Source organism: Perca flavescens, chromosome 10 (assembly GCF_004354835.1).
Source record: "Perca flavescens isolate YP-PL-M2 chromosome 10, PFLA_1.0, whole genome shotgun sequence".
In the NCBI taxonomy this organism is placed as follows: Eukaryota; Metazoa; Chordata; class Actinopteri; order Perciformes; family Percidae; genus Perca; species Perca flavescens.
In genome coordinates this window covers 20,280,476-20,304,200 of record NC_041340.1, presented here as the reverse complement: position 1 = coordinate 20,304,200, position 23,725 = coordinate 20,280,476, and the positions used below count along the sequence as shown (strand labels likewise).

The 23,725-nt window shown below is 42.7% G+C and overlaps 3 protein-coding genes across 5 annotated transcripts; 2 read left to right on the top strand and 1 right to left on the bottom strand.

Annotated features, from left to right (window-relative positions):
• Positions 1-645: 645 nt before the first annotated feature.
• aldob (aldolase b, fructose-bisphosphate) lies at positions 646-3,667 on the bottom strand. Its single transcript, XM_028588962.1, has 9 exons — positions 3,486-3,667; positions 2,689-2,801; positions 2,385-2,596; positions 2,218-2,272; positions 1,936-2,096; positions 1,759-1,842; positions 1,477-1,651; positions 1,174-1,373; positions 646-922 (listed from the first exon to the last, which is right to left on the bottom strand). Exons 2-9 carry the CDS (start codon positions 2,798-2,800, stop codon positions 827-829), a joined length of 1,095 nt encoding a protein of 364 aa, XP_028444763.1. The 5' UTR covers position 2,801; positions 3,486-3,667; the 3' UTR covers positions 646-826.
• Positions 3,668-5,570: 1,903 nt separating this feature from the next.
• rnf20 (ring finger protein 20, E3 ubiquitin protein ligase) lies at positions 5,571-16,033 on the top strand. 2 transcript variants are annotated; one of them, XM_028589145.1, is made up of 22 exons: positions 5,571-5,697; positions 5,933-6,113; positions 6,248-6,316; positions 6,436-6,534; positions 6,623-6,770; positions 6,985-7,170; positions 7,294-7,409; positions 7,807-7,953; positions 8,071-8,145; positions 8,280-8,399; positions 8,717-8,896; positions 9,296-9,431; positions 9,585-9,706; positions 9,882-9,999; positions 10,158-10,476; positions 11,526-11,643; positions 11,789-11,938; positions 12,027-12,239; positions 12,538-12,663; positions 13,385-13,525; positions 14,106-14,210; positions 15,298-16,033. In XM_028589145.1, the coding sequence occupies exons 2-22, from the start codon at positions 5,943-5,945 to the stop codon at positions 15,472-15,474; spliced, it is 3,036 nt and encodes a 1,011-aa protein (XP_028444946.1). In that variant the 5' UTR covers positions 5,571-5,697; positions 5,933-5,942; the 3' UTR covers positions 15,475-16,033. The 2 variants fall into 2 exon arrangements, with proteins under 2 accessions (XP_028444946.1, XP_028444945.1); XM_028589144.1 differs by having other exon boundaries at positions 9,843-9,999.
• An 87-nt stretch (positions 16,034-16,120) lies between these two features.
• Positions 16,121-20,387, top strand: si:dkey-74k8.3 (transmembrane protein 109). Of its 2 annotated transcripts, XM_028589146.1 has the most exons (4): positions 16,121-17,193; positions 17,584-17,643; positions 19,523-19,625; positions 19,891-20,387. In XM_028589146.1, exons 1-4 carry the CDS (start codon positions 16,954-16,956, stop codon positions 20,304-20,306), a joined length of 819 nt encoding a protein of 272 aa, XP_028444947.1. In that variant the 5' UTR covers positions 16,121-16,953; the 3' UTR covers positions 20,307-20,387. The 2 variants fall into 2 exon arrangements, with proteins under 2 accessions (XP_028444947.1, XP_028444948.1); XM_028589147.1 differs by lacking the exon at positions 17,584-17,643.
• The last annotated feature ends 3,338 nt before the right edge of the window (positions 20,388-23,725 follow it).

Below are 23,725 nucleotides of genomic sequence, written 5' to 3'. Positions count from 1 at the left end.
AGAACATTTGGCGTTTTAAAATACCTGAACATTTCAAAGTGCTTCTAAGGTTCTTATCCTGTGTTGAATTTTGGTGGTGCAGCTAGAGCAATACATTTAGTTTGATCACTGGTCTTTAAATGCTTTCAGTATTTCCCCATGACGCAATGGCATCTTTCGAATTCATTTTTTTTCCTCTTCCACAGACACCCCCTTTGTAATGCATTCCATTGCTTCAACATGAGTTTGCTCCTTAGCACAGATTCAAATGCATTTTGACTCCCGTTCTGGTGATTTTCACTTGTGTGCATGCTGCATCTATTGTTGAAAAGATGGATCAATTCTTGCTGTGAGCTTGGCATAAGGTTGATATAAACTTGGATGAGCTGCACAGCCATGCACCACACTTCCATCATTGTGACAATGATTTGACTGAGTGATGCATTATTTCTTGACTTACCCTTCTATGTGCAAGACATTTAGTAAGTGCTGGATAAAACATACAAACAATAATGTTGTTAGGATCTAAAGCTTTTCACTGTCCATGTCCATTCACCCAAGTTAGGAAAAACAGCCATGTCCCCAGGCATGAAAATCTACAATTTATAGCTGATGATTTAAAATTGACAGTCTCTGAAATCACAAAATCTGCAATTACACCAGCAATATTTTGGTCACTTAATTTATTTCCAGTTATTTTAACTGCGTAGACAAACAGTAGTTCAACATTATAATGGACATCTTCTCCTGGTGTTGGTAGTCTTAGGGAAAAGGGAAATCCAGCAGAGCCATTTCAGGTCATATTTTGTCCATTTGCAATTGGTTTTATTTTTAACATTCACAGTATTCAATAGATGTAGCTGGCTGTGTACAGAGACTGCATGGAGGCCTGGTCAGCTGAGCCAGAGGGCTTGTACTCTCCTTTGGCAGCCAGGCCATTGATCTGAAGAGAGCAACAGAGGGAGAAAGTTAGGCCAAAGTCTGAGTGTTAATGATCAGCCTGGGCCACATTAGTGCAGGACTGAATAGACAAAAAGCTTGTTAGAATCAATAATTTACCAGTCAGTATAATGTTAGGTAATACAAGGTAAGAGTCATTTAGGAGCTAGTTTTGTGCACAGTCCACAACTACAAATTGATAAGTGGGTATAATGTATCAGTGTCTATTCTGTATTAGTCATGCCCAAGACTAACCTTGGCCCTGGTTTTGAAAGCTTCTTGTGCAGCTGCCTTGTTGGCAGCTTTGCCCTGCCAGGCTGCAAGAGCAGAGGCCTGGAGTGCACGGCCGTAAGAGAAGGTCAGCTTCCAGGGGCGATGGAGGGGCACCTGGTTGATGGCGTTCAGGTTGCGGGATGCCTCCTCCTCACTCTGGCCTCCAGACAGGAAACAAATGCCTGGAAAGACACCGAAAGCAGCATGCCACTGAGAAACTCAGCCATCTGCGCTTTTCTTAAACTGGTTTGTTAAGAAGAGGAAAGCTAGGATCATGGCACTCACCAGGCACCGAAGCGGGGACGGTGCGCCTCAGAGCGGTCACGGTGGCCATGCCAACCTCCTGAGGGGTGAACTTCTTAGTGCAGGAGTGTCCAGCAGTGACCATGTTGGGCTTCAGCAGAGTGCCCTCCAGGTACACGTGGTGATCGGACAGAGCCTTGTACACAGCAGCCAGAACCTAAAAACATGGAGAGGCAGATTTATTACTGCACATTGCTTTAAAATATCAGACGGGAAAATTACAGCTGGTGGTTTGGCTGACAAAGCCAAAGACGATGAACCAACCTTTTCTGTGACATACTGGCAGCGCAGCAGGTCATGGTCTCCATCAGGCAGGATCTCTGGCTCCACAATAGGCACCAGGCCATTCTGGTGGAGAACAAATGTCAATTTAAAAATTATGACTTCCCGCCAACATTTTTGATTTGGTCATTTTTATAGGGACTATGGCCACACACACACCTGTTGGCAGATACTGGCATATCTGGCAAGGACATTGGCATTCTCTGCAATGGCGAGAGCTGATGGGCAGCTATCTGAGATCTTGAGCACACACCTCCACTTGGCAAAGTCACAACCGTCCTTCTTATACTGGGCACAGCGCTCTGAGAGGCCATCGAGACCTACAGAAAAACCAGCCACAGAATCAGTATGCTGCCGTGCTGAAGCGTGTAAAGATTTAGTAATAAAGAAGGCTTGCACTTCTGGGCTTTGAATTAGAATAGATATACAAGCCATTTTCACCTTGTGTGGTGGTCTCTCCATCGGTTCCGTTTAAACCAGCTGTGCCTTTGTCCACCTGAAGCAAGAAAATCAAAAAACACACCCATTAACTTAGAAGGGTCAATGTGTGGAAGAACTGAAGAGGTGTGCATTCGACCAAGTTTCATCTCCACTTGAAGGCTCCTCACCTTGATGCCGACGACAATGCCCTGATCCTTGATGACTTGGGGGAAGAGCTTGCCGCTGTCTGATTTCTGGTAGAGAGTCTCATGGAAGAAGATGACCCCACCCACACAGTTGGAGATTAAGGGGTCAGAGGAGAAGAGGAGGTCACGGAAATAGCGACGGTTCTCCTCGTTGTTTTCAACATTGATCTTCTGCAGACGCTTTCCCATGGTTCCTTGAAAGAAGAGGAGGGTATGAAAATCATTTCAGTTGCACACGCTGCAGTCCCCTTAATCATAGAATCATAATTAGAGACTTAAGGCTTACCCGTTGATTCATCTGCAGCCAGGATTCCCTTTCCTGGAGCCACGATCCTCTGAGCAATGTCAGAGAGCTCCTTCTTCTGCTCCGGAGAGAGGGATGGGAACTGATGAGTCATCCTAGAGGAGAGAAACTAGTTATTTCACAGTTGGTCCAAACTAAAGTATGAGAAAGATTAAATATATTGTTCCAATTCAAAACACAAAGCACATCCGACTTCCTGCAGCTCTTGCACCACCTCTGTAAATATTTGCCTTGCATGGTTGAACTTTGGCCTTTAAAACAGATCAGGTTCTACCTTTAACATAAGTTCATAGTTCACTCAAAGTTGTTGACTGCATGACGTTTTCCAAAACTTTCTGCAGAAGATCACCCACACACACACACTTAAAAAAAAACAGCATAACATGAAGGCTAAGAATTCAAATCACGAGCATAACTTGCACACACACATACAATCAGCATTATAAGATCATACCTTGACATTTAAACTTTCAAAATAAAATCCCCAATCTATATTGCAAAAAAAAAAAAGAAGTATTGACAATTTGTCAATGCAACTCAAACTAACATGACAGCCTGTTCAGTTCTACAAAGTTAAGACTATTGAAAATGTTCATCTTCATAAAGTTCTGCAACATTACTGCAACATCGCTGCACTTTCAGAAACATGAGGAGACCCAAAGATGCGGACCAATCTCGCAGAAACCAGGCGATATGGTTCGGTTTAGTTTTCATGAAAACAAGTGGGAATCAGCGACAGCAAAAGTCTGCAACAGTTAAAAACTAGAAAGAAGACTTACTTTCAGAGTTTTTTCAAACAGCAACTGAAGTAGCAAACGCCCCGTACAGCCTCAGTAGCTGTAATTTGACTGATTGAGAGGCCGAAAACTGGGCACGAAGCTGTATTTAAAGGCTGTTTGGTGCTGTGGAGGAGGTGCTCGTGATGTGGCGGGGCGTGTGTCACCCAGGTAACGCAATTGGCCCGGTGAGACAGACAGAGGCGGTGTTTGCATGATAGGGCATCAATGCTCTTTTGTGGACTTTATGCTCATATCAGAAAGTGGGCGGATGAGTCGAAAACGTGAAGGGAACACTGTGTGTCGTCTAAAACAAGTTATAAAATCGAAGTCAGCATGCCTGCACGCACGCAGCACACACTAGGCTACTGAAGCAACCCGCCTCCCCTTTTTTTTTTTTGCTCGATGTTGAAAACATGATGAAATGTAATATGAGAGGCCTGCTGCAATGTTGCAATGCAGGTTCCATTGTTTCTTGTTTAGATTACAACAGCATGTGATAACGTCTGTGTCATTCTCAGAGGACCAAAATAGCCTATATTTAATGAAATAACAGTGTGAATTTGTTTGTTTTTTTATATATATTATTATGTTGTAGAATTAATAACTTTTTCATCTCCCTACACATGCATTTCCATTATTTGTATGATGTTTGATTTAAACCTGTGTGAATAAACAAAACTCAAAAAAAATAATTCTGATCAGCCCTGTCTATATTTTAAACCAGGAGAAACATTGATCAACAATTGTTTTACTTTCAGATTTAGTTATCACAATAGGACCAGGTTTAGGCACATTATTGGACAAAAATATTCCATTAGTTCCAACAAAAAAAAATGCTTTTTCATGCTACCTTGTGCATCTGCCTCATGCGTCACATTGCTTGTCAAGCACGTCATAAACAATTATCCTATTGATTGCTGAAAATGGCCCAAAAAACTCTGTTTGTAATGCTCTCACCGGTCCATGAGTGACCTCAGCAGATATTTGAATCGATAGGTTGGGGTAGATCTGTCACTCACAATTAATGACTTTTTCACAATCTGGACTCTGCACTCTGTGCAATGTACTCTTTAATAGTGCTGATCAGAGGTCAGCCTCTGTCCATGTTATCTTTTTACATAAGAACTGGCTAAGGGAAAAAGAGAGTGTTCAAAATGTTGTCCAGGTCACATTTGCTTGGCCCACCACAAGTATATGAACTAAGAACGTTGAGCACCAGAGGAATGTTTTCTGGAGAGGGGCCAGTTATCCTCCTGGGCTCTGCCGAGGTACCCTTGAGCAAAGCGTAGAACCCCCAACTGTTTGGAGCGTGGACTTTGAGGAAGCCCCAGCACTCTGACACCTCTCCCGTCTCTGTTCTCACCCTGGACGCCACCTGTTTGAGCTCATGGCGTCAGGGAGACCAGAACCCCAACCACCAGACTAATGAACACTTTCTTTCCTCCAGACTCTTAACTGTACACACAAAATGACTCTGCGCACCATTTTGCACATTTTATTGCATTTTATTATTGTTCTTTCATTCATTTTTACTGATCTGTGCAATATTATATTATTATTGCAATGTCGTGTAATTAATATTATGACCGTAAAGGCTTCTTATCTTATCTTATGCATGTCGATCGTTCCTGTGTGTGCATGTGAGTGTATTTCAGTTACACAAACTGAGCAGGAATCTAATGCTAAATATAATGAATCTGTCATCTAAAATAAGATAAGATGATAATCCTTTATTAATCCCACGAAAGTACATTTGCAGTTACAGAAGCAAACTGAGGCATCAGTAAAACATGCAAGATGTAAAAAATAAATATGTAAACATGATAGTAAAAAAAAACGTAAACAGTATAGGCAAAATAAAATATACGTATAAACCAACAAAATTGCACAGATAAGTAAACCTTGATATTTCACATGAGTGAGTTAGTAAATTATGACTCAGTCTTGTAGGCTAAATAGGCTATATGCATTCCTCTTGATGGGAACTTGGAGACAACAGGGGCCCAACAGCAAAGTCTTGCCAGGGGGCGCCCTAACTGCACAAATGTTGATCACAGTCTGGTTCCCTCCCTGACGGCAGGCGGCGCTGTGCACGCTCTAGGAGGTCCCACTAAGAGCGCCCACACTTCCGTTTCCGAGAGGCAGGGAGCCGCAACATCAACAGCCACATCCAGATTTAGTCAATAACATACAACTCGTAACATTAAAAGCGGTAAGACTTTCGTTAGGCGTGATTCATATTGATAATATTACAAAGTAAATGCATTGATCTGTCGTGTCAGAATTTAGATAAACATTAGTAAAAATGAGGTACTCATCTTCGACCAATTTAACGTTAGCTAGCTACATGTAGCGTAGCTTTGCCGTTGATCCAGCTGAACCATCTGAATCGAACAGTCCACCTTCTTCATCAGTCAATTTCTGCCTTTTCCCTCCGTTTGTTTCAGGAGTCTGAGGATGTCGGGACTGAAGCGTCCTGCCGACCCCAGCGGTCCCTCGTCCTCCGGTGCGCCGCCGGAGAAGCGGAGGGAAAGGGAAGGAGAGGACGGAGCCGCCGGTGTCAGCGCCGCTGCCGGGGGGAGCACCGCGGTGGAGACTGTCATCAAACTGGGAGGAGTGTCCAACTCCGTGAGGCCCCTTTTTTATTATCCACTACGGCTTACATATGTATTCACAAACTTCATCTCAGAAGTGTAAAGCATGTCTGTTTGTAGGGCTGCTTTTTCTTTTTGTGCTAATGTTTGAATCATCACTTTTTGCAGGAAGAGCAAGACATCAAAGCTCTCCAGGCTAAGAACCGAAAGTTAGGAGAATCTCTTGATCAGAGACAGGTAAATAAATCCTCCAATATATGTTTATAACTCTTTATACACACACACGCACAAAGGAAGCTGCACTGATGCACTCTCTGTTTGGAGAGAGATTCATCTCTAGCCTTGTTGGTTTGCAGGTGATTGAGGATGAATTGCGAGAGCGAATTGAGAGACTAGAGACGCGTCAGGCCACCGATGATGCCAGTCTGCTGATCCTCAACAGATACTGGAACCAGGTAAACGAGATTAGAGAAGGAAAAAACAAGTCTCCGCTCCTATAAAGATCAAAGAGTCTAAATGCGATTTCCCTTTTCTCCCCTTTAGTTTGATGAAAACGTTAAACTGACCATCAGGCGTTATGATCAGGCAAGCAGCGAACCTGAGAAATCTCTGGCAGGGGAGGGAAGGAGCCTGAACCCGGAAACGCCAGAACCTGATGGTGACTCCAACCAGGAGCGGGCCAAGGATAGAGGTAAAGACCGAGCTGACACAGGATCATGACTTTGAAATAAGCCATCCCCGGCTTCTCCCGTCTGCACATTGAAGTGTCTTTGACGAGACACTGAACCCTAAGTTGCTCCCCACGGGCAGGCCTGTGCCTCGCGCGTTGGCTCCGCCACCATTGGTGTTTGAATGTTGATTAACAAACTAGACATCAAAGCCTCTTTCCTGTTGTTGTCACTCAGGCAATCAGGGAGAGACAAACAACTCTTTCCTGGCAACGCTGGCGAGCAGCAGCAGTGAGGAGATGGAGGCTGAGCTTCAGGAGAGGGTGGAGTCCAGCCTGAAGCAGGCCAGTCACGTGGTGGAGATCTACGAGTGTCTGAAGAGGACCGTGGACCAACTGAAGGCAGAGCTGGACCCTGCAGCAGGTGAGATGAAAGGCGGCAAGGTTCAGGTGGAGGAAGACGTGATGAAATTGCAGTAATGGAGTACGGCGGAGGATTCATCAAGTCGGTCGATGTGTTTGAACCCATGAAATGTGATCTTTTCAGAGGGCAGTCTATGGCAGGCGGCTTTCAAACTGAATTCCCTCCTGACCAGTGAAAACAAACGGCTGCAACAGCTGACTGAGGACCTTAAGCAGAAGCACATTCACATGACGAGCGAGGTACAAATCATATGCCGTTCCGTATTTACTGTTGCACCCCCGGGAAGCCAATGTTAACAGTTAGAAAAATCTGTGTAAAGTGTCATCCCTAAAACAAATTTGGGACTGCTGCACAGCCTTTGTTACTACATTGGAGGCTGTTTAGAATTTAGGCACAAAATTGTTCATGATAGATTTAGTAAAATATTACACTCTTTCAAACTCATTATGACTTTGTGTAAAGGAAGTTATCAAGCACGTTGTTTATCTGTTTTTTCTGTTAACCATCATCCTATAGTAGGAACAGCTGCTTTGTTGCAGAGTAATATCTCAGGAAGGATTATGTTTCTATTAGCTCTTGTGTGTGTGTGTGTGTGTGTGGCATCAAAGTCTCCCTGTGCGCTCCTGTCTTGTCCAGTCTCGGCCGCTGGGTCGTGCAGCTAACAAAGCAGACCAGCGTGTCAGCGAGCTGCAGGTTCTGATCGAGGAGCTCCAGTGGGACATGGAGAAGATCCGCCGGCGAGAGAACCGACTAAATGCGCACCTGACTGAGATACTGGAGAGGGTGAGGACGTGTTCTCTCTGTCCGTGTGTCTCAGGATCTGTCCATGACAGTGTTGTGCAAACGTTTATATTATTTTGAGGTACAGTATGTTATAACACTCTTTGTAATGCATCCCAGGTGAACAGCAAAGGCTATAAGGTGTGTGGAGAGGCCAGCAGCGTTTGTGGGACCATCACCATTAACAAGAGAAAGGTAGGAACTGGATTTCACAACTTAGTTAATTAAGACTGATGTGTGAGGTTCTTAATGTTGTAGTTTTTTTTTTGTTTTTTTTTTCACGCCTTGCTTTTCATATTTGTTGACGTTTTCCCTCTCTTCCTGTCAAGTTTGAAGAAATGAACAGCGATATGGAGGAGAACACGGAGCTGGCAGACAACCGCCTGGTTGAGCTGCAGAAGCTCCAGCAGGACCTGCAGAGTGTGCACCAGGAAAACAACAACATGAAGGTGGACTTGTGTTTCTCACACACTGTGTGAATTTCATGTGGAAATAGCCAATTAATGGATTACAGTATTCTATGAATTATGGTGGCACGTTTATAACTTTTGTTAACTGCTGTGATGAGTATTAAAAAAAGAAGACGTGGGTCAAAGATTATCCCTGGGAAAAAGAAATACTGCACTCTGTGTAAATGTTTACCAAAAACTCCTTACACTTCTAAAAAGCTAGTCATTCATTACTTTATTGTATTAAATATTGTTTTCTCTTTGGCTGTTATCTCCGCCATTCTTTCTTTCCTCCTTTCTCTCTCTCTTTCCCTCAGACGGAGCTGCTTAGTCGAGCAGAAGGCGTGGTAAGGGAGACTTCTGAGTATCGCTGCCTGCAGTCACAGTTTTCTGTGCTCTACAACGAGTCTCTGATCCTCAAGGCTCAATTAGATGAGACGCGCGCTCGTCTCAACACTACCAGGACGGCGAGGCTTCGACAGCTGGAGCACATGGAGGCAAGTGTGTGCGTGTGTGTGCGCGTTGTGTGTGTGTGCGTGTTAGAGTGCGGATCGGGCCACATTTTTCTGTCCGAGCCCAGCAGGGTCCGACAGAGAAATAACCGAGCCCGGCCCGAGCCCGACAGGCATTAAGATATTTATGTCCGAGCCCGACACAGTTAAAATCTTGTTTTGTGTGGAAAGCCCACTTTTATTAAGCAACTGCAGGAAGGCATTCAGAAACGTCAACAGATGAGCGCATTGGCGCACATGGGACAACAAGCGCATGTTAACACAGGCGCGCACCTACGTAAGCTTTTTTAAAATTTAAAATGTTTAATGCCTTATCGCGCTGATGTGACCGAGCCTGAACATCCTTTCTAAATATCTATCCAAATCTTGTGTGTGTGTGTGTAGAATGATGAGGTGGCTCTGCAGAGGAAGGTTCGTACTGAAGTGTTTCAGCTGGAGGACACACTGGCTCAGGTCAGGAAGGAGTACGAGATGCTGCGCATCGAATTTGAACAGACTCTCGCTGCCAACGAGCAAGCAGGTAACTAACAGAATTGGATTACATAGTGGATTAGGTGCATGAATTGTGCTGAAAAGATTCCTGTTAGCTCCTCGCTGACAAAATGACTAGGTTCACAGTCCTAGCTTGAATTTTCAATCTTTTTTTCCCCGTTTCACTCTTCCTTTCTCTCAGGTCCTATCAACAGGGAGATGCGTCACCTGATCAGCACGCTGCAAACCCACAACCAGCAGATGAAGGGAGAGGTGGTGAAATACAAGATTAGACTGAGAGAGACGCAAGCTGAGCTCAACCAGGTAGGTCATGAAGAGAAACTTGTGCAGTCGCCTCTTACCGGCGAAATAAATACTTAAAGGTAGTATTACATCTGATAGGATAAGTAAAGCACAACAGCACTTCAGACTAAAACACATTCATCTGTTGCCTCTTGAGGTCCGCGCTTCAAAGGGCAACGCCATCCTCCAATCCCAGTCGAGCACAGAGATGGACGTGAAGGATGAGATAACCTCTCCATCGACCCCAGCCATCTCTGGGGAACCTGTGGCCAAGACAGAGCCTGACAACGGCTCCTCCACACCCAGCAGCACTGGTAACTAACACCTAGTTGACAGAATATGAATGTAAATAAATGAAATAGCTTCTCTTTTTTTTTTTTTTTTTTTTTTTTTTACCGATTTCCCAGCGTTTCTGTGATGTATATAAAGACTGTCCTGATTTTCTTTACGTTGTTTGATTATCTTTCTATAGGAGCCTCGGTGAAAACGGAGCCTGGAGCAGAACCCGAGGCCACCGTTAAAGAGGAGGAGAAAGACGAGAAGAAAGAGAAGGAGGACAAGAAAGAAAAAGACACTATAAAGAAAGAGGAGAAAGAGCGGGAGAAAGAGAAGGATAGGGAGAGAGAGAGGCCGACCCGGAGCGGTGGGAGCAGCAGCGCGATAAAGGAAGAGAAGGAGAAGCCGGGGAGCAGCAGCCAACCAGAGGAGTCAGCCGGGGAGCGCCTGTCTATGGTCGGAGGGTCAAAGAGGAAAGAGATGGAGCAGCTGAAGATCGTCCGAGCGGAACTCAAGTAAGTCGCACGTGGGGAGTTAGTTTTTACTTTAGATGGGGCTTATTTTTTTTAAGTACCACATAAATGAGGAAAAACTGCACGGCCTGGTGGTTAATGATACTGTTCATGTATCAGCAAGCATTCAATCGTGCTGGATTATTGACTCTTTTACATTGATAGTCAAAAACACATACATAAACAAAAAGCACACATTAAAATGAAATTATAGAAGCTGAAAAATATTGTCAGATATACTGTAAGATATCATGGATGTTATGTCGCTCTCACCCACACCTAGCTAGTGATAAGGTGAGGACGGTTTCTGTCTCGTATTTTTTGCCACCTGACACAAATTTTGAGTCAATTTTGGTAGACTTGATTTACACAAAATATATATTGCTTTGCCTATTGCAAGACAAAATGTGTGCCATGTTGATGTGCTTTTAAAGAAATCATAATGTACTTCATGCACCACAGTTACAGAAGAGGATGGTTGAAACAGTGTTCATTTTCAACCCTTTGTGTTTTTCCCCCAAGGTGTGTTGTTTTGTGTTCGTAAAGCTTTTGTTTCTGTGTGTCAGCATCACACTGTAGCGTCCAATAAAAATGCGTATCATTCGTCTCTAACCCACAAGACATGGAAATGAAATCACCAATCATATGACTTTGTGACTCACCAGCAGGGCCTCACGTGGAAAAATGCTCAATTATACATGGCAGGTAAACAATAAATGTTACCACTGGGAAATGGGTGAAAAAGACAATGATTTCCAACAATGGGCAGAAGTGTTATTGATTTATTTATTTTTTAAAGATTATTTTACGGGCATTTTAGGCTTTTATTTGACAGGACAGATGAAAACATGAAAGGGGAGAGAGAGAGAGGGAATGACATGCAGCAAAGGGCCGAGGTCAGAGTCAAACCCCGCACCACTGCGTCAAGGATTAAACCTCTATATATGTGCGCCCTCTCTACCAACTGAGCTATCTGGGCGCACAGTATTATTGATTTCTGACCCTGGATGATGGTGATAGTTTTGTTAAAGACTCTTACCTTGACTGTGCAGGAAAGCCCAGGAGTCCCAGAGGGAGATGAAGCTGCTGCTGGACATGTACCGCTCAGCACCAAAGGAGCAGAGGGACAAGGTCCAGCTCATGGCTGCAGAGAAGAAGTCCAAGTCAGAGGTGATTTTGATATGTGGAAGACTCAAGATATGGACCCGATTCCATTCATTGCACTGCCTTACATGATTTAGGCATAGTTGTGCTCCAAAGTAATTATTACAGGTGTTTTATTGTGGCAGTCCCATAATCACTATGTCGATTCCAGGGAGAAGAGCTGCGGCAGAGGCTGAGGGAGCTGGAGGAGAGGGAGAGGAGGGAGGGCAAGAAAATGGCCGACGAAGAGGCTCTGAGGAAGATCTGCTCTGTGGAGGAGCAGATCGATATCCTCAACAAGAAGCTCTCTATAGCAAAACAGGTGCGTGAGCTGGTCATTGTGTTTTTATGCACAAACGAAACCTGCTTCCCCTCTCTAACACCGTGTCGCCTCGCCGCTGGCTCCGCAGGAGGAGGACGCGCTGCTGAGCGAGATGGACGTGACGGGCCAGGCCTTCGAGGACATGCAGGAACAGAACATCCGCCTGATGCAGCAGCTCAGAGAAAAAGACGATGCCAACTTCAAGCTGATGAGCGAGCGGATCAAGTCCAACCAGATCCACAAGCTGCTAAAAGAGGAGAAGGAGGAGCTCGCCGACCAACTGCTCACTTTAAAAACTCAGGTGAGCCACTTCTTACTTTCTTTGAAAGCACTACAGATTATATTCAGCAACAAAAAAGCCCAACCATTTTTGTTCTTCAATAAAACAGCTTGTCAGTAAATAAATAAAGCTGCTGTTCACTACTACCTTTTTGTTTGTCGGCTTCTACTTGTTTGCCCAATTTCTTGTTTGATGTCTTTTTCCCCAAAATGTCACATCTGTCTTCTAGTTCTGATGGTTATTTTTTTTTTAATAAAATTATTTCTTTTTGAACCTTCCTTAACTTAAATTTTTTGGGGGAACTGTGTCCATTTGTCAGGTGGATGCCCAGCTACAGGTGGTGAGGAAGCTTGAGGAAAAGGAGCGCCTCCTACAGGGCACCATCAGCACTGCTGAGAGAGAGTTGGCACTTCGTACACAAGCTTTGGACATGAACAAACGCAAGGTAACACATCATTCAGTAATGAAGAGCCACAGCTGCAGGGTAAAATGATCCCAAAAAGGCTGGGCTAAAACCCAGATTGATTTTGTCCTGCAGCTCAGGCTGGAAACCTGTACATTTTTCTATCCTGCTTCCGTTACAAATCTGCGGAGACCAATCACAAACTGGCTTATCCACATGGCGCACTATTTGCGGTTTTAACATGATAACAATAGTGAAGCGACGGCAAGCAGCTTTTTGTTTACATTCAACTCAGCGGCCACCGAAGCGCAGGAACCCGTTGATGTAAGTACGTCAGGCCGGATCGTTGGTCTGATTGGTTGAAGGACTATCCAATTGCGTACGGATTCATTTGAACTATGCCCGTTGATCACGCCTCTTGTGCAGTAGAAAACACAGAGCAGACTCCCCAGACTAATGTTCAATCTTAAAAGATTGAGCTTGGTCTGGTGATAGCCAGACTATGAGCTGCTAGCAAGGAAATAAAACTGAAATGGCATGCACATTCAGATACTATATATACATAAAGTGTGTGTGTGTGTGTGTGTGTGTGTGTGTGTGTGTGTGTGTGTGTGTGTGTGTGTGTGTGTGTGTGTGTGTGTGTGTGTGTGTGTGTGTGTGTGTGTGTGTGTGTGTGTGTGTGTGTGTGTGTGTGTGTGTGTGTGTGAGAAGAAATAACATTCCCATTGAGGCAACGTTACAGCATCTCTCTGTCGTCCTCCAGGCTCAGGAGTCTGCGTTGCAGTCGGAGGACTTGCGAACTCAGCTGGAGCAGGTTCAGCAGAGGCTCAACCTGGTCAGGGAGGAAGTCATAGAGAACAGCATCTCCAGGGAGAAGGAGTCCTTTAACGCACGACGAGCACAGGTAACAACACCCACAAACAAACATGTACTACACATAAACTCAAGCCAAATGTCCAGTAGTGCATGGACTTAAAGGCGAGACTTGTAGCTCTTTGCACTGATCAGTAGTAGCGCTCCTAATTTTGTTGTATTAATACAGTGACAATAAAGGCTTTTCATTCTATTGTATTAAATGTTTTAAAGCATTGTTATATTTTCCATAGCCTTGATACATGTGATATGAGATTAACTAAATAATTATCTTGAATGCAAATTGTAGTTAACGCAAGAAGAACAAATGATAACTCTTTCCTAAAATACTCGGGTGTTTTCAAAGGACAAATTAGATTTGTGCATTGAAACCCTTTGTGCCTTCGCTGGATGTAGGCTAAATGGTTATTGCCAGTTTCCATTTTGTTGTCTTGAAAATGTTCCACACCCCAAACATTTTCACTGTGAGGCTTACCCATGTTAGATTCATGTTGTGCATTTACATGATGTTGGAAAGCTCCAACATCTTAATCTCCAGTATTGCGTTTATAACGTCTGTTGTCAAAACGGTCCCATTTTACGTCCAGCTGTTAACTCGGACTGTGTTTCAGGAGGACATCTCCAAACTAAGGGGAAAGATCGAGAAGGCCAAGAAACCGGCTGAGAAAATCAGCAATGGAGATGATATCCTAAATGAAGAAATCAATGATTATAAGGTAAGTTTCTGTGATACAAAAAAATATTAAAACCTGCCTGTTCAGCAGAATCAGTCACTGAAGCATCATGGCTGCTGGTCAGGGGTTGTTTAGTCCTTTGGTACATTTCATTTTGCAGATGAGAACAATTTATTTCCAAGTCAGGTGTCACTAAATTAACTAAACCAAGATGCACCTATCTGTTTTGTTGTTTTTTGTGCATGCATAAGAGCACCTACATTCACATTTTGTGAAATATACTCATTCGCTTTCCTGCTGGGAGTTAGATCAGAAGAAGAAGTTGCAGGGCAATAAGCAGAGACTTCATGTAATTACTGTTCCAAATCAAGAAATAGTCCTGACCATAACCCCCAGTAAAATGGGGTTTTTATACTTTGGTCTTTGCACAGATTGTTATATTTGGACAGAGCCAGGCTAGCTGTTTATAGCCTTTGCGCTAAGCTAAGTAACCAGTTGCTGCCTGTGACTTCATATTTACCCTAATTAGAGTGGTATCAGTATTTAACTCTGCAAGAAAACAGATAAGTGGCACACTAGAGGCTCTGCTTCTCTTGTAAATAAGCAGTTTAACTGAATGAGGCAGAGTAATCTTTATCACTCCGGTTTTCCCCAAATGAGACCAACTGTCAGTGTGATCACACTGTTTTGACAGGAACACACAAGGACGCTTACAATTCAGACCAACTGTGCAAAGACTCAACACTGCACATTAAATGACCGACTTTTGCAAGTTGTAGTTTGGGCTGGTCAGTGTCCATTTAGATCTCTACAGCTCAAACAGAAAGCCAAATGGATCATGCTCAGAATTTTTTCCAGATTTGGTTATAAACTTGTAAGTGGTTTGATGTAAGCAAGAGGGGTCCAAATTCTCTAATGTGACCTGCTGTAGATTTGTGGGTCAACTCTGTACTCTCCATGGTCTTGAGAATCAGTCGTGGCAGTTATAATAGGCCTTCATAACATGGGATGCAGTTGAGCTCGAAGATATTTGTGTCTCAATACAAACCACTCAGCTCTTAGTTTATTGTTTAAACCATTCCCTCCCCCTCTCTTCCTCCCTCTATTTCTCTCTCTCTCTCCCCCCCAGGCACGCTTAACGTGTCCGTGCTGCAACTCTCGGGTGAAGGATGCAGTACTCACAAAGTGCTTCCACGTCTTCTGCTTCGAGTGCGTCAAGACACGCTACGACACACGCCAGAGGAAGTGCCCCAAGTGCAACGCCGCCTTCGGAGCAAACGACTTCCATCGCATATACATTGGCTAAAGCTGCGTTTTTCCTGCAGATACTTGCAAGGAAAAGAGTCAAAAGAAAAGCAGTAGTACAAATGGTGCTGGGAGCAAGACTCAACACTGCACTCACAGATCTCTGAACACGTACCTCCCCTACTCCTGTACTGCTCCTGTACGTGTATACAGGACACCATCAGTGTGATAGCTCCAGATTATTCCAGTTTCGAAACAGTGATGCTCTGAACAGAACGCTTTCATTTTTGTTTAGTTTCTATTTTTTTTTTACTGACTGAATTCAGCTTCTATCCACTACTTTACTGTATGTTCAGATACTGGTCCAGGGGGAGAGAGAGAGAGAGAGAGTGTGTGTGTGTGCGCGTGCGTGCATTTGAGAACAGTATACAAAGAAAAGAAATTAGTACAGTGAGAAAACAAAGTGTAGTGGATGTTTGTATCATGTTCCCGTGTGTGTGTCAGTTTTTTTTTTTTTTTTTTTTTTTTTTTTACTTGTTGCTGTCCTGAAATCTCTCAAATCTGACTCGATGCTGTGTAATTGCTGTTCTTTTAGTTATTAAAATGACATCTGAACTGTCCAAGTTCTACTTCCATTTCTATTACTATTCTACTACCACAAATCCCAGTGTGCAAATCTCTGTTTATCCGTGTGCAGCGCCTTCCTCTACCCCTCCTCTTCCTCTTTCTCCCTGAGAATTCAGACATGTTTGCACACTGGGAGCTGTCGTCAGATACGCTGGAAGGAAGGGAGCGTCATGTGGGGACAGCGACAAGGGAGTGCGTTTTTTTTTAGAGGTTGTGCAACGTAATCCATCTCGGAAGAGTATTTGATGCAAGCTCAGAAACAAAGGAGCACCAAACTTGGCTGGTGTGGAGCTCAGCGCCGAAATAAGAAGCTTTAAGACTCGTGGTCAGCGCAACGACACCGCGTTTCTACCGTTTTCTTTTACGCGCAAAACTACAATAAATAAAACTTTAGAAGGCATTTCTGCACTATATCTTTTTTTTAATTACTTTATGTTGCATGTGGCGATCAAATATCTCAATCGCTGCTGGATCTTAAGCCTTTAACTCTTTCTAACCAAATATAGCCACTGTTAATGCTGGAGTGTCCTTGACGGAACTGAGCGCTCCTAAATTGGATATTTGCATCGCTGCCAAAGTCTATAATTACATTTTCAGATCATTTTGAGTCGTTACGGTGTGTGTGTTTTTTTTTTTAACCAAAACATTTGATCTAATTCGTAAATTGGACACTTATTCAGTTGGTGTGGTAATTTAGAAGCTGGCGCGGTTCTTAACATTTTTCTGCCTATTGTAAACTGCAGCGTTCGTGTTAAAAAAAAAAAACCAACAACCTCGTAACCCGATGACTGCTCTCAACAGAAGCCATTTTTAAGTCTTTGAGTTACATTCATTGAACACGAGCTGCTCAACCTGGTCTGGGCGGCAGCATTTTTAGCACATTTTTTTCTCTATTGTTTTCAAATCCGTTACAATGCCTTTCTGTGCGTCTGGCTCTGGGCGCGGCGGATCTGCCATGGCTCGGCTTTTCCTCACCACCTATGTGTTAGTGCTGGCGTTTTCGGTGGACTGGGCTAAAGCTGAGCCGGAAAAACCGACCGGGGAGAGCCCACCGGCGGTCACTCTCCGTACTCTTATCATCGGAACCTGCCAGGAGATCCAGCGGTACGCGGAGTCAGTGGTGGGGAGCGGTGTGGTCCGGTCAGCTGCTGAGGTAGGCTACAGAGCGGAGGTGCTCCACTGGTTCATAGCACTACTGTTCCTTTCCACCAGGAAGTGGCTTTATACTCATCTCTATCTTCATTTTTAATATCCTATTTTTCTGAGTGTTTGGTCTAACTTCACTGTTCTCTCTTCTTGATCAATAACTGGAATCACGAATTTTCAACTCCAACCCTGCCGTCTCTCTCCATCCATTTCCTCACCCTTCACACACATTCCTCTCCCCATGCCCCTCAACTTGTTAATCTCTCCCCTGATCCCCTCATCTTCTCTGCCCTCTTTTCACATCTTCTTATATCCATGCATCCCCCCTCACCCACACACACACACACACTTTTCTGCCTCCCATGCTTCCACCTGGCTGTGGCTCCCTTTTCCCTAGAGTGCAGTGTTGTTTCTTGAGTCATTGCTTGGTCAGGAGAACATCTATACAGTGGCCATGGTAAGAAACCTCCTGGGTGTCTCCGTCTAGCCTGCCCTGACATGATCCCTTAAACAGAGTCCCCTCATGTGGCTCTGTTTGGCTCATGTCACCCTATACTTAGTGCAGAAAGTAGGAGCATGACTGTAGTGAAACTGTGGCTGTATGTGTTCTGTACAGTGGTGCTTGCATGAGAGGCCACAATATAGTCCTTCTTGTGAGAGTGTAGTGGTAAGTGCTGGCAAGCTGATAAGTAGGCTGATATAGTTCAACATGACTCATTTGGTAGCTCTGAATGCAAAATACAGAGTGTGTACATTATCCTTGGATGAGATAAAGATTTTGAAGTCCCTGAATTGAAATAGAACCTTATTCCATGTGAATTTGGTTTCATATGATTCTGTTTCTAGCAAGAAAACCCAGTTTAAATGGAATTAAATAGTCTAATTTAATGATAAATTGAATCCTCAAGGCAAAAATAAGACAAAAGATCTGCACTCCAGACCGACAGCTCCCAATTATGTAACAGAGCCACATACAGGTCTTTGTCAGAGATTGCCTGATAACAACTCTGTAAATTTATTTGTAGCTGCCTGTATAGTGTACATATATTTTGTATAACTTTTGCCTTCAGTTTGTTTTTTGGTCCACCTGTAAGTAAGTCTTTGTTCATCTCTGTTCTCTGCACTCAAAGGTTAATCCGCTTTGGAGCATTAATATGAGATTGCATCAAGTGGAATAAAAGAAGTATAGCCTTGTATGTTTGAAAGCCCACAGAAAGACACTTAAATTTAGCATTTTCAGCTTTTTGTTTTAAAATAAAAGTGCGGAAAATTATATATGCCGTTTTACTGCCCTGTTTGGGCTGCATCACGCCTTCTGAAACGTCTCTGGCTACAGCAGCCTGCCTTTAACATTAATCGTGGGCTTTGATCAGTCCTCACTAAAACATTCAAGTATGTCCTTGGTAAGGAAATTGAGCTTATAATATCAAACAGGGCAGTAAATGATTAGGTGTGTTGTCAAACAAACCGACAGAGTGACAGTTGTTTGACTCTGGCTCTGACATACTGAACAGTCCTCATGTATGGGCCAGTGTATAGCGCAACAGGTGCAGATAAGACACTTGTCCAACTTACTGGGCTACCCTTGACCTTGTGTGTTTTTGGGGGGTGGTGAGCTGTACAGGAATAGAGCGGGTCACCTTCCAGCTGTCACTCACATGCACAGCTGTCTGTCCAAGTCAACAATACAGCACTTCTTCTGTCTTAAGCTGCAGCTCAATAGCACTTACAGTCTATAAGAGTTCTCAATTAATTAAGAAACTACAATCATAATTATTTTGGTCATATTAAAATCACGATTATTTAACACAATTACTCATGGACTTTTGGAAATATGTTGCATTTATTGCACTATACCACTGAAACAGTTAAACAAATCAACCGTGAAAACAGCTTGAACTGTTTTCCTGTTTGACTTTTTTCCCATTCACACCAAAAGCCAAAGTAAGAGTTCACTTGCAAAACGTATTGTGCAAAATATTCCTTTTCGCGATTACATTGTTTTTGTGATCGTTAGGAATTGAAATCGCGATCAAAATTTGATTGATTGCACAGCCCTACTATTAATGTAATCATCAAGTTTGTATAATATTATATATTATACTGTATATCAGCTGCTGTGAATATCAGTCTTGCTGGTACATATACCAGAACAATTAAATAAACTATATCTGCCTGTGCATTGGAGCCCTGAGAATACAGAACATCTAGGTCTGTAAAACAACCTCTCTTCTCTGCATGATTATTAATATGATCAGAATGCTGCCTTTCTTTATTGTTCTCTTGAATAATAACAAAGTAAGACATGTCTCCACCCTCCCTCCACACCACCACAGTTTTTTGAGATGGTGATCCGATTCCTCGCTGAAGGAGCTGCAAGCGGCCTTAACGTCATCGCTGTTTATGTCACCGAGATTCTCAGGGTCACAGGATTCGATGGTGGGTACTGTGTGCGTGTGCGTGTGCGTGTGTGTGGTTCTGTACTCTCTACTTTTTCCTCCCTGTATTTGTAGCTTGCTGCAAATTGTCTGCAGGAGTAAGAGAAATGAAAGTTTTAAGTGAAAATATGCAGACTTGCCTTTCCCTCAGGCAATGTGTTTGCCACTCCTTTTTATGTGGGAATGTTTACTCTTGTTTCATCCTGAGTAAAAGACCAGTATGACATGATGAAAATATGCCTAAACTGGATTTCTTCCCTCCACAGTTGCACTGACATTGCCCCGCTTCACTCCAGAGGGTGTTGCCGCCATTGCCCAGTGGGGTCTGGTGGCTCTGATTGGCTACTGGATGCTGACAATCATTCTCCGTCTGCTGATTGGCGTGGTGAAGCAGGTGTTCTGGGTGGTGAAAACCGTCTTGGCGCTCTGGCTTTTCGGACTGATCGTGACTGACAAGCATGCCACTGCAGACATCACGGCGGTTCGACTGGGCGGCCTGGTGCTGGGATGCGTCCTGTTGACTCTGCTCACTTGTTCCTCTGAAAAGACTTGTGCAGTGGAGCAGCGGCTGAGCTGCTTGGAGGGCCGGGTGAAGGTAGTAGAGAAGAGGAAGGGAATAGTGACCGGAGAGGTTGCAGGGAAAGGAGTTAAGATGGACAAAGGTGATGGTAATGTTAGTTAAGAAAACTGTAACATTGATGGTTCGTATGTGTGTCAAACTATTATGGGAAATAAAGTAATCTCTGGGATTTTTAATCAGAAATGCTCTCTTTGTTTGAGGACAAAGCCAAAAATGATTTAATCACATGAAATATTCTGTACTAATAACCAGTCATAAAGGCAGTAAAAGGCCAGTGTGCACAGATGATCAGATAATTCCACAAGTCAGATCGTAAACTGTCCTCTTTTAGATTCTTCCCTTTTAGATTATTTGTCAAGAAACTGAAATAATCCAGCATCAATCAGCCTATCTCATTTTTGATGTCATGACCTGTGGCCTGTTTACAGCCCCTTCAGTCTCCTGTTCCTGGTTTGTTCCCTGCTGCTCAGTCAGCTGAAGCTTTTTTTGATCCTCCGGGTTCACACCACCGGTCTTCACTACCACTGCCACTCCAGCCGAGTGGAACAACCTGACCTCAGTGCCAGAATTATCATTCCTGCTTGATCACCCTGAAGCAGTAAAACTCACTATCCTCCTACACCACTGCTGTGGTGGAATGCCAAGTGGGCCAGATATGAATCCACAGTGAAACTAACTCGCTGTGTTACCAGCTCCCTGCACCATCACAAAGCCAAAGATGTAGATTAATGATAACCTGATTGTAGACCTAAATGCATTTACAAAATTATTTGATGATAATCTTATTGTAAAACTAAAATACCAATATGAGAGGACCACACAGAAGATAAGATTTTTACGATGATTAATATTTTACATGTTACAATACTGATAAAATTACAGAAAAGGTGTCACCTGACTCTGTTATTCTCACCTATACATAGCTTTAAAGTGTCTTTCAGTTTATTATTTTGGTGTTCTGGCCTCCAACTTGAGCCTGGTAAAATTTGGTAAAAAGGAGCTTGGTTTACTATCTCTGCTGCAGCACAGTGAAATACCTCTAAAGAACCAGGTATCTCCCTTAGGAGTTGGTGGAGATCCAAACAGAGCTAAAAGTGAGCAAATATTGGACGTACACTCACCAGGTAACCAGAAACATTAATAAATGCTAATGTTGCTCCAGCTCGGTTGAATGTGTAAATTAGCAACTGCTTTTGAGTTCGCCATAACATCTTAAAGGGTAACTACTGTTTTTTTTCAACCTGGAAAACCCTATTTTCCTATATTTTTGTGTCTAAGTGACTGATGGGAACAACAATCTTTAACAATGGTCCAGTGTTAAGCAAGATCGCTGCAGTCGTTAACGATAAACCCACCAGACTCCATTTAAAAAAGTAATGCTTTTAGTGTGTATAGAGCCAACATATTTTCACATGTAAATCTGTAAACTATGTGTTTATGTCAACCAAAACTAGAGTTGTGATGGTTGGAAAAGTGGAAAGACAATGCAAAACAGCTTGTAATAGTTTTATTTTATTTCTGTTGACTTTGAATGAAGTGAATTTTACGATGCTAAAATTACTGTTTATTTACATGGAGTCTGTTGGGTTTCGCTGATGTTTTTATGTTTAAAAAAAGGATCTTACTCTTTAACAGAAAGGTCGACTTCCTTAGAAATCCTTTCCATTATGTTGTCAGACATTTAGAAGATTAATCTGAGCCTGTCCGTGGCAAAATGAGCACTTTTGTGAAGGCAGGTTGAAAAAAATGGTAGTTACCCTTTAAAAGGTGATATTGTGTCAGTGTTGTGTTCACAACTTGTTTCCACTGCCCCTAAGTGGCTAAAAAAAAAAACAATTTCTCGATTTCACCTGGCTTAGCCTGGTTCTGTTTGGGAAAAACACATTTTCTATCTTCATCTTAACTTCCAAAAGAAACAGTAAAACACACTATATTTAACTCATAAAAAATGATGCAGCTGCTCTGACTCGTGAGTCAAATTCACAGTTCTTAAGCTCAAAATTAAGTGAAAAAAATAGAAAACATACACTTAATGCCTTTTATTACATTGGTTCAAAGTCTTCACTATATATGAGTTTATGAGACGGTTATTCTAGTTTTCTTTTCTCACAATTAGAGTTACAGGTTTTAGTTTATAATTTGTTTCTATTCATGAGGATATCTTTAATGCATGTTGCAGCATATGCATTAATCCACTGCAGTCCTACGTAAAGCACAAGGATGTGGCAAACTTTTTCAGGAACTGAGAGTAACAAATGCGTCTATAGAAGAATTGGCTATTGTTTCGTACAACAAACAGATTTATGGCTCTGTAGTTTTTACTTCTCGTATTCTAACTTCTGCTCAGTTGAGTTTCTTCTGTGACCCAGTTGGTGTAGTGGGAAGGAATTAATATGCTTGGATGAACTTTTGGCTCTGTGGAGACATGTTGGGTGGGTGGTGCTAGTGTCACACAACTACAATAAATTAAGCTGTATGTGAAGACATCAAGACAGTGGAAAGAATGCAAACCATATAGTTGGCTGTTTAATGCACCCGACACAAAGCCTAAATACACAATGATACAAACACAAGATGCTCACTTGTTTATACATACTTCTTTTACAAATGTTCATGTTAGTGCTTAAACAAAACCATTTATTCATATACACATTTAAGCAATTATAAGCTGTGAAAAGCATTACAACATGTTCAAAAATACATAATTAAAATAATAACCAACTGACAAATATTTAATAGATAATTATTAAAGTTCCAAATAGGGCTCTAGAGTTCTGTTTAGTATACATGTGAGTGACAAAAAGTCACAAATGTATTGATTTTTATATGGAAAACTTCCACACATTTATATGTGACTCATCTGAGCAAATGAAATACAGTAGAAATATCAATATGAGTAAATATCTACAACTCATTTGAAGTTAATTTTATTTCAGAATCTACTTTCAACTGTATAATGCAACGCAAGCATCGAATATAAGAACTTTCTAAATGCACTAGAGCTGCATGCTGAATTCCATGCAGAATGCAGAGCAAATATGCAAGTAACTCAAGTACAATGAAGTCTTGTTTACCACCTTTAAATATAGAGAGCTTTGCGGAGATAAGGCTATTTCATGTTTGAGCAGTCAAGCTGCTCATCAATAAATTATGTATCCCTGACAGCACTGCAGGAATAAAGCAGCTATTCACTCAGTGGAGTGACCAGAGCTCTTCCCCTGTTTAAGAAGAACAGCAAGGAGGAAGAACAGCAAGTCAGACGTTGGAGACTAAAGGCCAGTATAGATTCTAACATTGATATCTTAGTCATTGGAGAGGGTAGTGTATGATAAGATTAAAGAATATTTAGTTCTGCACAAACTGTATGAGCTTCAGTCCAGCTTTAAAGCAGCCCACTACACAGACACCTGCCTCAGTTACCTTTGTGATTACATCACGCGAGAAAGTGAAAATGGTAATTTCACCGGCATCTTCTTGCTTGACTTACAAAAAGCGTTGACACAGTAGACCACTCCATACTG